This window comes from Prenolepis imparis, unplaced genomic scaffold (genome assembly GCF_030444845.1).
Source record: "Prenolepis imparis isolate NDT839.2.m4 unplaced genomic scaffold, iyPreImpa1.0 SCAF_2, whole genome shotgun sequence".
In the NCBI taxonomy this organism is placed as follows: domain Eukaryota; kingdom Metazoa; phylum Arthropoda; class Insecta; order Hymenoptera; family Formicidae; genus Prenolepis; species Prenolepis imparis.
Window position 1 is genome coordinate 164,897 of NW_028141160.1, and position 16,339 is coordinate 181,235.

The 16,339-nt window shown below is 26.3% G+C and overlaps 2 protein-coding genes across 2 annotated transcripts; one reads left to right on the forward strand and one right to left on the reverse strand.

Moving 5' to 3' along the window:
* Positions 1-3,176: 3,176 nt before the first annotated feature.
* Positions 3,177-9,603, forward strand: LOC145948045 (odorant receptor Or2-like). The gene is made up of 6 exons (XM_083057815.1): positions 3,177-3,279; positions 6,086-6,395; positions 8,197-8,296; positions 8,980-9,081; positions 9,186-9,344; positions 9,544-9,603. Exons 1-6 carry the CDS (start codon positions 3,177-3,179, stop codon positions 9,601-9,603), a joined length of 834 nt encoding a protein of 277 aa, XP_082913941.1.
* Positions 9,604-10,120: 517 nt separating this feature from the next.
* LOC145946078 (putative cytochrome P450 12a5, mitochondrial) lies at positions 10,121-16,157 on the reverse strand. Its single transcript, XM_083055479.1, has 11 exons — positions 16,001-16,157; positions 14,918-15,202; positions 13,992-14,103; positions 13,809-13,931; positions 12,630-12,771; positions 12,108-12,352; positions 11,688-11,871; positions 11,438-11,610; positions 10,573-10,651; positions 10,302-10,511; positions 10,121-10,231 (listed from the first exon to the last, which is right to left on the reverse strand). Exons 1-11 carry the CDS (start codon positions 16,155-16,157, stop codon positions 10,121-10,123), a joined length of 1,821 nt encoding a protein of 606 aa, XP_082911605.1.
* Positions 16,158-16,339: the final 182 nt, after the last annotated feature.

Below are 16,339 nucleotides of genomic sequence, written 5' to 3' on the forward strand. Positions count from 1 at the left end.
AATAAATATAATATAATAATTAAAGTAATTACAAATAATAAATAAAATATATAATTAAAGTAATTACAAGTAATAAAATTAATGCAAAAAACTTGGTTCTACTATGTAAATATTATTTTCATATAATAATGCACAAATAAATTATTATATAAGTATAAAATTCCGCATATATGTAATTTTATATAACTTTTTAGAGTATAGAAACATGTTTTTTTAAATTGTATTTTTAAAATTATCTTAAATTTATTTCACTTTTTACAATCAAATTTTTAATTAATATTTTATTATTTGTTTTAAAATATGTAACAAAGATAAAACTAATAATAATTAAAATTTACAAATTATAGGCAAAATTATAATATATAAAATAATATATAAATATAAAATTTACAGCCACTAATTAAAAATATATAAAATGTATGGCCACTAAATACAAATATTTATGGCCATTAAATAGAAATATAAATAAGAAATATTAATTAATAATAATTTATAGAGAATATTTAGTCTACATCGGGTCACTATTAAATCCGAAATCGAACTGAATTCGTTTTACACATATTATACACAAACACACACACACACACTTTTAAAAAATTTTATAATTTAACACTATTTAATTATTATTTAACAATATTTATTATTTAACACTATTTAAAAAATTTTAAAATATGATAAAATATCAGTTTGCTAGAAGAAGATCTACAATTAATTGTCAATTTTATTGCTAATTATACTTTATTATATATTATATTTAATTATTACTAGACAATTGCCGTTAGTTGGTAATTACTTAAACGCAATGTAGAGTCTAACAGCGTTTGTAGGCAGGAGATAATGTTCGATGCACGATGATTAATTAATGATCATTATCTTCTTATATAGTGGGAAAGCAATTCAAGACAAGATATCTAGTCAGTATCGATGAAAATTATTTCACCTGCATAACTTTCCAGGTAGCAATCAATCTAACTAAGAACATTTCTCGCCAGTGTTACAAATTCAATATTGTACGCAAAACTCTTCCCTCGAGTCTCTCTTAAGGGGATCCTAGTCGGATGGTCGAACTCCGACAGGTTAGCACCACACATATCCAAACATATACACGTATACACATATACACACGATAGGTTAGCACCACACATATCCAACATATGCACGTATGCACACATATGCGTGAAAATGTTTTTAATATTTAACTTTTTTATTAGACTTGCAATCTCACTTTTTATTGTTTACTAATATTTCTTCATGTTAACCCTATCGCGTATACTATATTTTATGCACAGATAAACTGCAGAACTATTTTTATTAAATAAGTATTATTACGAGCTGACATGAAAGAAGCCGATAACAAAACTGTAATTTTTTATTTTTATATGATTTATATATGGAATTATAGCTAACGCGGTCCGTTTTTATAAGTACTTTAATCGTGGAAAAGGATTTATTGATCTGTATAGTCAATAAAAAGATATCCCAAAATAATAAAGTTGGTTCTGCCGTACCGACAGAACTAACTTTAGGATCCGACTAGGATCCCCTTAATAATCTTAATAAAATAATAAAATAGGAATCATGTCCTACACATAATCTCCCACATTCCCCAAAGTAAAACAACTTCTACAAATTTCAAAGTATCAGAGTTTCAAATATATATATACATATATTTAATATATAAAATTTATTAAAATATTAAATAATTATATAGAAATACGAAATTATGAAAAAGTTTTCAATATTATAAGTATATATATTTCTTTCACAAAATGTATAATATTACTTTTAATAATTTTATTTTTGCAACCATTTAGTTCATTATTTTATAAAATTGTAACCAGAGTGTGTTAAGAAGGGAAAAATTAAACCTAATATCTTTTAATATATCACCTATTGAAATCTTTCGAAAATCGATGCGTTCTGTTCCGAATATAGGCTGCGCAACGCGTTACTTATATCTTATGCACCGCGCGTACAGTAATTCGAGTAAATAACCTCAGCGATATTGCGAGGGTGATCATGTGAGGGGTTCATGTGTTATGCCAGCTTAAGTTTCCACCGTAAATTAGCACGAGGAACACAAGACGTACAACAAATTTTAATGGCTTGAAGAGTACTTTAAAGTTATATGAACAAAATTTTTTTATTTTTATTTTTTTTTAAATATCCTCATCACTTAATTTTTATTTTTCAAAATAAAAAAATTTTGTTCATATAATTTTAAAGTACTCTTCAAGCCATTAAAATTTGTTATACGTCTTTTTTTTCTACCTCTTATAGTTTACCAGATATTCGATCCTAAAGAAAAATACCGTTTTTCTTTAAAGGGGTGTTTCACCCCTTAAAACTCAATATCCGTACATATAAAAAAATACGTGTCTTTTAGATTTGTGTATTTAACAACATATTTGAAGAAGAATCAAATCGGTTCCGGACAGTTGTGACATGTCCCTTGTAAGATGCAGATATAGATAATACATATTTTTATTATCTATATAAAGACAAGATGATGCCAAAATTTTATCTAGATGCCAAAATTTTATCTAGATTATCTATATAATTTTATTTAGATAATAGTAAACACTGGATATACCTACACAAAAGTGAAGAAAGTAATAAAGATATAATATAAAGTAAAAACAAATAACATAATAAATTAAATACGCAAACGGTGGATGTCAGCAGTTAAAAAGGCGATATGATAAATTATTCTTTTTTAATATTAGTGACAGGTCTATTATTTATTTATTTATTATATTCTCTTTTATCCCCCCCAGTGACTTTTTGTAATTATTTATAATTTTGCGCTGAAGATAATCCGAAATAGGGATGAAAACGTCCGCTAATGTTTTTGGATTTATAAATATAATAAAGTAATTTCTCTTTTTCGCGCTCCCCAACAATCGCGCTTGTGCTCTTAGCCATACTTTATTTTATCTTTAAATTATCAAGAGCCTTATTTCTACGCCTAATTAAAACGTTACATGAAATGAATATTATTTTAGGCATAATTATTGTAATACTTGTTATTTTTTAGATTTTGCGCCATAGATTTTGCAACTTTCTCGTGTACAATCAATATGATCTAAGTTGGTCTAATTGATAATAAAATATTTCAATAGTAGTTTACGCATTCATAAAACAATAACAAAATTATTAATAATTGGTTTTGATAAATGCAGTTTATTGTTTTGGAAATTGAGGATTATTACCAGCAAGCTCAAAAACATGAAAAAGAAATTTTTCAACGCTATGTTGACAGATGCAAGTTGTTTTATGGTATGTACAAAAAATATACTTTTTTAATATAAACTTATCTTGAATTAATTGTGTGCATATTAAGCACAATGATATTTAATGAGTTAATAACACTAGTTTAGAAAAAATATTTTTGCTTTTTTTAATATTTTAAACCAGACAAGATGTTTCTTATAGATTTTTGGATGTTGAACACGATGCCGCAAACCAATTTTTACTAATACGTCAGATTTCCGAAACAATTGAGATTTAATATGTAAAAAATAGCTTATTTTTTACGACATTCCGCCTATGATGATGAAATCATATAATTGTATTCATAATGTGTAATATTAAGGCTATCGATGCACATATACAGTGTAACTTATCGTGATAGATTTCACTAAATGTATATTTATATGTATATGTATACAATATGTTGTCTCATTTTAATTACCTACCTTGAATTTTTCGAAATTTTTGAAAAAATGTTTCAGACAAAAGTTGTATGATCTAAAGGGGGACAAATAATTATAAAATCAATTTTGAAAAAAATTTTTTCCCAAACCTTTTTCTTTAACAGTGTCTCTATTATATGAGAAATAGCTTCCAGCTTTAATCTTTCATAACACGGCTAAAAAGTTAAATATTGAAATTTAAAAAATGCATTTTATACGGGATGAGCAATACATTCACAATATTTGATCAGACTTTCCGGATAACGTTAACTTTTTTTACAAAAAAATCTTTAATATCGCAAAAAAGCCAGTTTTTACATATTAAACCTCAATTATTTTGGAAATCTGACGTGCTAGTGAAATTTAGTTTGCGGCATCGTTTTTAGCACTCAAAAATCTATCTAAGAAACACTTTGTTTGGCTTAAAATAATTTTTATCTGTAAACTGGTGTAATTTATACTATCAATATTGTTATAATAAGGATAATTATTCCGCTCGATGTCATTACATAAATAAATTGTTTTTGTGTGTTTGTGTGTGTGTTTGCTTGCGAAGAATTTGTTTTCGTTGTCTCTTAATTTGTCTTTTAGTTCTGCTAATTCGGAGCGGTGTTGTAAAATGTTTTGTTTCCAGTTTAGTATGTCTGTATTGTTTCGTAACAATAACAATGTTATGTTGACTTTTATTCCTCAGTCTCTGTCTGACTGTTTTTTGACATACATACGTATATCATGAATTTATTCTACTTTTGTTACGAATGCGGATTTCGCTTTAGAAAAGGAAGGCATAAACCCTTCTGTGAATTATGTGTACGTGAACCTGTTGTGGGGCTCGAGTTATCAAATGATCCCATGGTGCGTGCTTGTTACGCGGTTTATCGGAGTCCCAATACTCCGTACTCATTGCGAATAACTGTAGATGTTATCACTGACTGTCGAACGGTGACGGAAGTTGTGCCCTGGCCCAGGTGGGATATTTCCATTCCCTTGAGGTGTGCAGTAAAGGCCTTTGAGGAAGGGCGACCCTTCCCTTATTTCGGGTATTTGCCTAAAAGTTTACGCCCGTATAAAAATATCGATCCGAAAAGGTGCAATGATTCCGAGATTCTGAGCTTCTGCAATTTCTTGAAAACCAACCGTGATTGAACCTGAGCCGCGATAAAGGTTTTTATTCTGTTATTTTAATTTCTTTCTTTTCTTTCGCTTTTCAATTTTCTATGAGCGTTTTTAGTTTATTTACATGTATCCATTACTTGCCGGATGATAGACGGTTTGTATTTTATCGATTTTAAATAATTTACAAGTATTTTTAAATATTTTGCTCATAAAATTTGTACCTTGCTATCTGTTAATATTTTTTCGGAAATCCCGTATCGCAAATTGTCCAGTTCTTTATCGAAAAAAGATCGTGTTACACATTTGGTAATATTGAAAAAGCGTCATGTATTGCGAATTCTTAACAAACAGCGAAATTTTTAAATGGTTACATATTGCTTTTAACTCGGACAAACTGAAGACAACAAAATCAAAAAGCGTCAAGAATTGAACAACAAAAAGAGTATTATATTCTATTTAAACATAGCAACTATTTTAAACAATAGCAGCATTTCTGTGTTTATTTACTAAAGTGAAACTTGGCATCACCCTTATCTCACTTGTCATATTTAACTTTGCATCTATCAGATGACTTATTTATTCCTTGCAGAATTATATTAATGGAGAGGAATATAAAAATTTGAAGGCCTGCAAAATTTTCAACTGAAAGTCTTTCAATGAAAAAAATGGGAAACACTCTTTGAGAACATAATAATGAAACCAGAAATTTAACAAAAGCTAGTCAAATAAAATATTAATTCTATTATTTAATAATATAATTTTGATTTTAGTTAGTATTTCCTATTTTACATGTGTAGCTTATTTTTATAAAATTTTTTCTTAAAAAATGAGAAGTGTTTTTAACTAAACCAATAAGATTCCTTTCTTATAAAAAGAGAGGAGAGAGAAAGAAAAGGGGGGAAGGAAAGGCGAAGAGGAGAGAGGGGGAGCAAGGGAGAGAAAAAGGAAGAGAGAGAGAGAGAGAGAGAGAGAGAGAGAGAGAGAGAGAGAGAGAGAGAGAGAGAGAGAAGGGGTTAATTTTATATTAATTTATTATTTTTATGAAATTAACTCAGTACTGAGTACATTAAAATAATTACTAACTATATTAAATATATAATTTAATCTTTAAATCATGATGAAAATGATTGTTATTATATAAATTACTAAAGATATTAAATATAATAATCTTCAAATTAATGGTTATTAATGATTATTATTTTTTAAATTAAAAAAAATTTTTTTGTATTCAACATTATGTAAATAATAAATTATATAAATATCAATTACCATAGGTAGCATTTTTTGCTGGGTAATAATGACAGCCATCAGTATGATAGCTACACCCTTGTTTTCGCCACAACCGTTTCCCAGCGCGGCGGAGTATCCATTTGATGTACAACATCAACCATTGAAAACTATTATCTTTGCACATCATATGTTAACTATTTATCAAAGTATGACACAAGTTAGCGCCAATAGTTTTCCTGCTCTTCTACTTTGGTTTGTAGCCGTCAGATTTCACATTTTATCCGAACGCTATCGTACGATGACGAATATGAAAGAGTTCATAAAGTACACTCGAGAACACTACATATTACTCAGGTACATAATATACATATACATATATATATATATATATATATATGTATGTATGTTTTAGTAATATTAGTAAATGTATATTTGTAAATGTATGTTACGCTAAAGCAGGCATGTCAAACACGCGGTCCGCCAACGAAAAAACCGCGGCCCGCCGAAACTTCTTGAAAATCTTTTCAAAAAAATTGTTTTGTGAAAAACGATGTCAAATATCTTCTAAAAAATAATATTAAATTGTGATTTTGTTTATTTTTCATTATAGTTTCTATTTTTGTTTTTTATAAAAAAAAGTAAAATATTTTTTATTATAGTTTCTATTTTTGTTTTTTTATTTAAAAAATCGTAAAATATTTTTATTTTAAACATAGTAACATAAGATATAAATACAAAGCGATTATGTATAATATACATTGAATATACTAAATATAATAATTTAAAAAATCGTATTTTATTTATTCTAGGAACATTGAAAACATGCGGCCCTCAGCTTAATACAAAATAGATCATGTGGCCCGTAATGCAAAACGAGTTTGGCATGCCTGCGCTAAAGTAAACATTTATCAAAATCTTAAGTATACGATATTGAGCGACCTTTTCGCATCTCTTATACAAAATAGATTATAAAAAATGATAAAACATAATACAATCGAAAGGCAGATAATGCAAAAATAAATCAAAAAAGTAAATAAAAGTTTTTTGTATAGTGTTACTTTGTTTTAAAAAAATTAATATACGTTTACAATTTTATTTTAAATTTGAATTATTTTAAACTCGAGTAATCTTGCGCTATACATTATTAAACATTATCAATAACTGGTTAAATTAAATATAAAAATAAAATGTTTTAAAACATGACATATCTCAATTATCAGAAACAATTTCCAAATGATTCAAAGTACAAATTACTCTCACGCCTTCAGTCTTTATACAGGGTGTTTCTTATGTCAAAAATTCAAGAAGTGATTCCTTGGATCATTTTATGAAAATTTATACTTCTGATGATTTTTCGAAAATCGCTTTTTGTTTCGAAGATATAGGACGATAAAAATTTACAAGAAATACAATATTTTCACAACAGTAATATCATTGCAATATTTTCAACACATTCCGACATCACTGTGTGTGTGTGTGTGTATGTGTGTGGTAACAACAAAAAAGTTCTTTGAACACTACATTAATAACTTTTACAAGTAGGTATTAATTATTTTCTTATATAAATTTTTATCGTTCTGTATTTTCAAAACAAAATGATTTTTGAAAAATCATCAAAAGTATAAATTTTTATAAAATAACCCAAGGAATCATCCCTTGAATTTTTGACATATGTTTAAGAAATACCCTGTGTAATACATCTCAAAAGATTATTTATAAAATGTAGATTTTCATAAATAATTATTTTTGTTAGAGTTTGACATTATCTTTAGTAAATTTATATGCACCGAAAATTTTTCATATATTTATTTCAAATTACTTGAAATATTTTTATTGTTAATATTTATTATATATTAAATATACCATCCAATTTTTAAAAAATTTTATTTAATTAATTTTATTATTAATATTTAATATTAAATATTAAATATATTAAATATTATTGATAAAAGTATAATTTAATTAAATTTTGAGAAAAAATTACATGATATATAAATTTTTTTGAAAATATATCTTTATAAATAATAAAATAATTTGTATAGCAGCACATTTTTATTAATATGAGATAAAATATCAAATAATTAATCGTTCTACTAATTTTATATATAAGAAACATTAGATATAATTAAGTATTCTGACAATGAATTACTTACAGATATGCAAAAGAAGTAGCGCTCGCAATTCGTTATATAGCGCTATTATGCGTAACTTTTAGTATTGGTGCTGTAATATTTGGTTATCTTACTTTTATAAGCGTAAGTATAATATATAATATATATATATATATATATATATTATATATACTTTCTCGAGTAAGAAAATTATTACATATTCTGCATCATTACCGTTTTATAATAAGATTACTTTATGTTCTCATTTATTTACAGAGAAATATACTTAATCTATAAATCTTAATTATTATTAACGATCGCTAGTCAGAAAAATAGGAGTAGTGGAAATGATCGACCAAAACTAGCAAATAATAAATTTATTTAAATTTCACGACGTTTCGACCATATGATTGTGGTCCTTTTCAAGTGAAACAAAATAAAATTAGTTAATGACCATTCTGTGACGATCCTTCGGGAGGATATGTTGTCTGCTGTCTCGCACTTTCAATTTATTTGACTTTTTAATAAAAAATGCTGTACAATGACAATTGTGTATAATTGAGATGTAATTGTAACTAATTTTATTTTGTTTCACTTGAAAAGGACCACAATCATATGGTCGAAACGTCGTGAAATTTAAATAAATTTATTATTTGCTAGTTTTGGTCGATCATTTCCACTACTCCTATACTTAATCTAATTATATAAAAAAATATATAATATAATAATTGTATATAAAAATATTAAATAAATTCATATTTCTCTCACTTAATTTGTTATACAGTATATTTATGTATGTATATGTATGCACATGGTAATGTATGCAGAAGCAGCCATGGTCAGTGAAATGGACGTATCTTATGATAGCTTTCGGAGGTTTTGTAGAACTTTACATGTACGCCTGGCCAGCTGACAATGTAATCAACATGGTAAATTATTTAATAAATAGATTGCAATTTAACTTATAATATAGATAATATAAATTGTTGTTATAATGTTTTTTAAACTAATGTGTTATGCAAACTTTGATTAGAGCACCGATATTGCGTCAGCTGTTTATGATTCATTATGGTATGACGGTGACTTGGCCATGCGAAAACTTTTAATACATGTTATACTAAGAAGTCAACATCCGGTCACTGTTTCAATTCCATGCGCATTACCAAGTTTGTCGATTAATTATTATGCTACAGTAAGTGTTTAACTATCTCTAACCTTTTTTATATATATTATATTTTATGCATTACTATTATTATATCATTTTTTTGTATATATTCTATATTTTTTTCTTTGAATTGCAATCTATTTTTTAGATTTTTATATGCAACAGCAATTGCTATGCAACATTATTTAAGAGTAGTCAATAATATAGTTTTTTTTTAATTTTTCAGTATGTTTCAACCGTTTTTTCGTACATGGCATTTGTGCGTATTTTAATGGGTCAGGAGTAAAAGAAGATTCAGATCTAGAATAAAAATCAATGAATTGTATTTTCATAAAACGTTTGTTATGATATAGAATCACAGTGTTGTAATGAAAATTTGCACTTGTTAGTAAAATCATCATGCAACTATTCTTATATACTTATATTTTATAAATTAGTTATGTTTATAAATTACAAGAATTATTATTTGACTTTTATCTATCGCAATTAATATGTATTTTAATAAAACATTTGACAACAAGTGATATAATAAATTATACTTTTCTTAATACTGTTTAACACAATGAACATAAATACACTTTTATTGTAACTTTTAAATTATTCTGTTAATAAAATAATATGTAATTTGACATAAAATATATATCTGTTTTTTTTTACCTCATATGTATTTTTTTACAGAAAAATAATTCTACGTGATATAATCATATAATAAAGATGTATATTCTGTTACATCTATTAATTATTATATATATGTTTCTTATATCTTTCTAATCTTGTCTAAAATTTATATTTTTTATTATCCTTTAATTCCTATCTAAGAATCGAAAACGTAACGATTTATTTGGTACATTAACCATATGAAATCGACTTTGGATATCAGCATAATCGTATTCAATTGTGTATTCTCGTACCAACTGTAAGAGAAAATATAAAATTTAGCCATTTTCCTATTACATCTATTGCTTTATTGCGTGCAAAATTTACCTTTGCAGTGAGCAACATCATTTGCATTTCAGCCATATCTTTTCCTAAGCAGGATCGTATACCATGTCCGAAAGGTAGACATGAATACTCTTGAAAAGGGTTACTCGTATTTTCGATCTGTTTCAACCATCTTTCTGGCTGATACTTGCCAGGATCTTCAAAATACTCCTCACGTTGCGATGTTATTTGATTCGCCATTATGACGAAAGTCTAAAACACAAAAATTATTTATTATCTTACATATAGATTTGAACTAACGCTTGCAACTTACCCCCTTCGGTATCGTGTATCCATGTAGCAAAATTGTCGACGATAATAATCTCGTCAAATAGGGAAATGCAGGTCGCAACCTTTCACATAAAAAAATATTATATATAGTACATATAACATTATATTCATAAAACAATATTATATTATACATACAGGGGGTTCCTAATAATTAAGTGCGAAAAATTTTAGGGAATGATTCTTTGTCGAAAATCAAGGGAGGTTTTTCATATAAACATATCCTCCTATATCCCTCCCTGAAGAGTTACAGTCCTTCAAAGGGGAAGGTAAAAATTAGGTTTTTACTTTTCTTTTTGAAAACTATTGATTTTACGAAAAAAAAAGTTTCTAAAGAAATCAAGCTTTTTAACGCATATTTTTAGATGATCACATTCCGATTAAAAAGTTCTAATAAAATATTGAATAGGGGTTCTTAATTTTATCTTCTTATAACGATACGAGAAGATTTAAAAAATATTATTACGTATCCTTTTTCCCCTAATAGAAAATATTCACCAAATTTTATTTTTTAACTTGTCCGAAATTTGAGAAAAAAATTAAAAATGTCTACCTCCCCCTTTGAAAGAATATAACTCCTCAAGAAGGGATACAGGAATACATGTTTATATGAAAAACCTACCTTAATTTTCGACAAAGAATCATCTCCTAAAATTTTTCGCACTTATTTAGAAATACCTTGTATATAATATAGTAATAAATAAATAAATAAATATATGACACTTCTTGTTTATTTTTCTATTACGTTGCTTATTATAGGAACTAATGTGTGTATAACTATTCAAAGTTTTTTTAAATTATAATGGAGAAAGACTATAAAGCTATTATTTTATTTTTATAAATTCTATTACCTAAGGCTTTCCTTTATGCATGCTTTTAGATATGGCATGTTTTCCAAGGCTTCTTTTGTCATAGCTGCTTTATTTGTTTTAGGTAAAATAGAGATAATTTCGTCATATAATCGTTTTTGTATTCTAGGATTTCTCGCTAAGAAATAAAGCAGGAACGCCTCGCAATTAATAACCTAAAAATAAAAAAAATATTTATTATATATATTTATATTTTTATTTCTTGTTTATATCAGATTATATTGCACATTACAGCCTGAACGCCTAGAATAATCATATCCATCAAAAGGATAGCAATATCTTCAGAATGGATACCCCGAATTATCATCTTTTCGAGCAATGAGAAATTTTTTTCTTCATTCGTAGATTTTTCTGGTTTTGATAGCGAAGAAGTCTGCAGTTTGCTCTGCATTTGATGAATATATTTTCCAATAATCCTAAAGTAGAGATTCATGTGTGTAAATATATGAAATCAACAAAGCATAATATTACTAAAAATTAAAAGTTTTATGGTCATCACATACAATCAAATTATAATTTATAATTATAATTATTATTGTTAAAAATAGAATTATTATTATATAATAAATATACACACATACAACAGAATGATAATATATTTGATAAGATATTTCTTGTTGAGGTGTTCTGTCAAATATTTCATATAACTCACTCGTCAAGGATGTCGCAAGCTGCAAAAAGTTTTTTGGCGAATGGAGTTTCGAAAAATCTCCACACTTGAAATCCAGTTTCGCACCGGCTCATATATGTATGAGCGGTACTTAACGCATCCATAACTTTTGTGGCCTCGGACGTTGATTTCGAGAAATCGAGAAAACTAAGATGCCTATTGAACATCATTACATAGAAACATTCCAGACCCCATGCGGTGAGGTCCTGATGAAAATTCGTTGGTACCTATTGTTAATAATAACAAATAATAACTAAAATACTACTTTTCAAGTTTATTTATTATTATATTAAGCTATGTTTGACAATATTATGTGTTATCATCTTTGTAAAATTTATTCCCTTATGAGATTTATATACACATACACAAAAGATTGCTTTTTCATAATTTTTCTTTACTCTTTAAACGTTATTTTGTATGTTATTTAATTAACATTACTATACAAAATTTTTTTTAACATTAAATTTTTTAATATTAAATTTAGTTTTTTAACATATAGCATACCTCGTCTTGTCGATTGCGTATTCTACGAATTTTGTTAACCAGTTCGCCACACACTAAATTCAGTTTTCCGACATAATTCGAAATTGTTTCATGGAACGGCTGATCGACTTTGTCTTTCACTTCTAACCACTCCAAACCTTGTCTGATATTTTATAAAATTTACATTTATTTTATAAAATTATCGCATTATTTAATGTTTTATAAAAAAAAACGTAAAATATTTTTATAAAAAATATATAAATTAATAAATACTGTTATATATTTTACATAAATTCTTTCATATAAATACTTTTATATAATTATTTTATACAAATATTTTTTTATATAAATATAAATAAACAAATATGATTAAATTCGCATATTTATTTAATTTAAGCAAAATGTTTTACTTATGATATCAATGTTTTGTATATATAATTAGATTTATTATTATCGTATATATTATATATATATTTTTGTATATAAATAATACAAATATATAAAATATATAAAAATGTTTTGTAAATATTATAATTAGATTAGAGATTTATTATTTTATATATTTTATACAGATTTTTGAAATAAATGCGAAAAATTTTAGAAGATCCTTTGTCAAAAATTATGTAAAAGGTGTTCATATAAATATATATCCTTCCCTGAGGAGTTACACTCTTTTAAAAAAGGAGATGAAAATTTAAGGTTTTTAATTTTTTCCTTGAAAATTGTTAACTTTACGAAGAAAAATAAAAGAAATAAAAAAGTTTCTAAAGAAATCAAGTTTCCTAACGCATATTTTTAGATGATCACATTTCGATCCGTCAAAAAATTCTAATAAAAAATTGAATTGAAGGGGTTAATGTTGTTAATGTCATCCCTTTATAACAATACGGAAAGATTAAAAAAATATTAATAAGTACCCTTTTTACTTTTAGTGTACATATCCATCAAATTTCATTTTTTTAACTTGCCCAAAATTTGAGAAAAAGATTAAAAATCTAATTTTCACCTCCCCTTTTGGAGGAATGTAACTCCTCAGGGAGAGATATAGAAATATATGTATGTTTATATGAAAAATTCTCTCTTAATTTTCGACAAAATATTATCTCCTAAAGTTTCTCGCACTTATTTAAAAACACCCTGTATATATTTTAATTTGCATTATATATTCTATATATAAAGTCAGTTATATTATACTTATACAGGGAGAACGGCCCAGCGGAACGACACTTGCGATGATTGAGGCGGTAATGTTGAAGAATATCGATGCCACTACGAACAGGCGACTCACTCTCTTGCTTGAATACTTCCGCTATATGCTCGGGCCTAACAAACAACAATCGATGAATTCGCTTCAAGATGAACATGATAATTGTAATATCTTACCTGTGAATCATAACTATGTCATTCACAAATGGACCATTAATTCGCACGATGCATCCATACTCATCGAATAGATACTTAATCGGAGTGACATTGCGATTCCAAGATAATTGTCCTACAACATTAATTCGTAAAATGTTTTTAGTCGTCAGAATACAGAACACACTGCAAATTTTATATTAATTTGAAATAACTTTTAATTTTATTTATATTTAATTTTAACTATTATACATAATTTTAATGTTCCTTTGTATTTGTTTGTCCAAGTTTTTCTAATAATTTATATGTATAATTTAAAAAAATTATATTATAATATTAATATTTTGTGTTTTATAAAGATATATATATATATATATATATATATATATATTTAACATATATTATATATATATATATTTATATTTATATTGTGTATATATATATATATATGTATATGTGTGTGTATTTATATATATATATATATGTATATATTATATATGTATATATATATATATATATATATATTTATAAATATGTAAACATTTTTCTATATACATACCTATATGTATATATTACATTTTATCATATAATATAAAAATATTTGTTTTATTTATTGATAAAAACGAAATAGTTTTTTTATAGTCTATTCTTTTTTTCTACGAACAGTAAACATATAAATATGCAATTTTTAAAAAATATATATGTATGTATCTATATAAGTTCAAAAGTTTGCTGCTTTATATTATACGTATATGTGTAGTAGTTATATTATATGTAGTTTCTCGAGACTCTAACGGCGATTTGCTTAAAATTTGAAGAATTAAAAATTTACATTCTGGTGACGTCAAAAAAATTATATATCTTTTATTCAAGCCATGGTTGATTTGAAAAAAAAAAAGAAACAAAACAACTCTTCAATTTTCAAGCAATTGAGCTACAAGGGATCATACCCTGGGTAAATCTGCTGATTAGCAGACTGCAAAACAGTTGCGTACCCAGAAGTGGCACGTATCTCCAGTATTTTTCCCATAACTTAAGTATCATCGGGCCAGGAATCTCCTCAAACGGCAACGGAGTTTTATCTACATGACCAACTGGCTCAATCTTTGATGAAGAAATTTCAATGTCTTCCATGGTTATCTCGGGATTCTCTGTCTCCAATAATGGCATCGCTTTCGATGACATCACAGGTGCAGTCATTGCCGGAATTGCATGTGATTGCGTCACGGTGGCGGCTGTATAATAATAAAAAAAATCAGATATGAGAACAATGGCCATTAATATCCAATAATTGTGCAATCTTTATAACTTGTTACAGCAAAGTATAATTCTTTTTTTTTTTACGATTTTTTAAAGATATTTTTAAAGACAGAAGCATAATTTAGCGAAACACAATTTATAATTTAGTTTAAATTAACTGATAATTATTAAATATATAGTGTTTCTAAATAAATGCAAAAAATTTTAGGAGATAATTCTTTGTCGAAAATTAAAGGGATTTTTCATATAAACATACATACATATACTCCTATATCCTTCACTAAGGAATTGCACTCCTAAGGGGGAAGTGAAAATAAGGCTTTTATTTTTTTTCTTGAAAATTATTTTATAAAAAAAATTTAAAAAATAAAAAAGTTTCTAAAGGAATCAAGCTTTCTAACGCATATTTTAGATGATCACATTCCGATCGGTTAAAAAGTTCTAATACAAAATTGAATAGGAGTTGTTAGTTTTATCCCCTTATAACGATATACGAGAAGATTAAAAAAATATTAATAAATATTCTTTTTACTATTAGAAAATATTCCAATTTCATTTCTTTAACTTGTCCAAGATTTGGGGAAAAAATAAAAAATCTAATTTTCTCCTCCTCCTTTCGAGGAGTGTATTCTTCAGGAAAGATATAGAATGGAGTATATGTTTATATGCAAAGCCACCCTTAATTTTCGACAAAGAATGATTTTCCTAAAGTTTTTCGCACTTATTTAGAAACATATATGTATGCGATTAATTAAACAAGCAATATTTCTTACTTATTATGTCATTGGAGTTAAGTGATACGCATTTTCTTTCCTCGTTAGCTGCCAATGTGTTCGCTAGTTTCGTTGTCGAGCGATAGAAACATGTTCCGTATACTTGCAAAGAAAGATGTCGGGTGACGAAGGTAGATCGCAGTAAGCAATGTGTCATCTTTGTAATTATAATATTTTTTTATCTCCTAAATAAGAAAATCAGGTCGAATAAGTGTTTGTCAAATTATAAATATTTGTAAAATTATAAAGGTGTGCGAGTAAATTTACAATAATATACTTTTATATATATGTAATACACACATATTTAGAGAGTTCAATTTTTTACATACCTGCGTTACT

Excerpts from the sequence above, each read along its gene's own strand:
- LOC145948045 (XM_083057815.1), top strand. The coding sequence starts at position 3,177 with ATGCAGTTTATTGTTTTGGAAATTGAGGATTATTACCAGCAAGCTCAA. Across the intron at positions 8,297-8,979 it reads GTTATCTTACTTTTATAAGC|AAGCAGCCATGGTCAGTGAA; the intron begins GTAAGTATAATA and ends TAATGTATGCAG. Across the intron at positions 9,345-9,543 it reads CGATTAATTATTATGCTACA|TATGTTTCAACCGTTTTTTC; the intron begins GTAAGTGTTTAA and ends TTAATTTTTCAG.
- LOC145946078 (XM_083055479.1), bottom strand. The coding sequence starts at position 16,157 with ATGACACATTGCTTACTGCGATCTACCTTCGTCACCCGACATCTTTCT. Across the intron at positions 15,203-16,000 it reads TAACTCCAATGACATAATAA|CCGCCACCGTGACGCAATCA; the intron begins GTAAGAAATATT and ends ATTATTATACAG. Across the intron at positions 10,512-10,572 it reads GATACACGATACCGAAGGGG|ACTTTCGTCATAATGGCGAA; the intron begins GTAAGTTGCAAG and ends TTTGTGTTTTAG.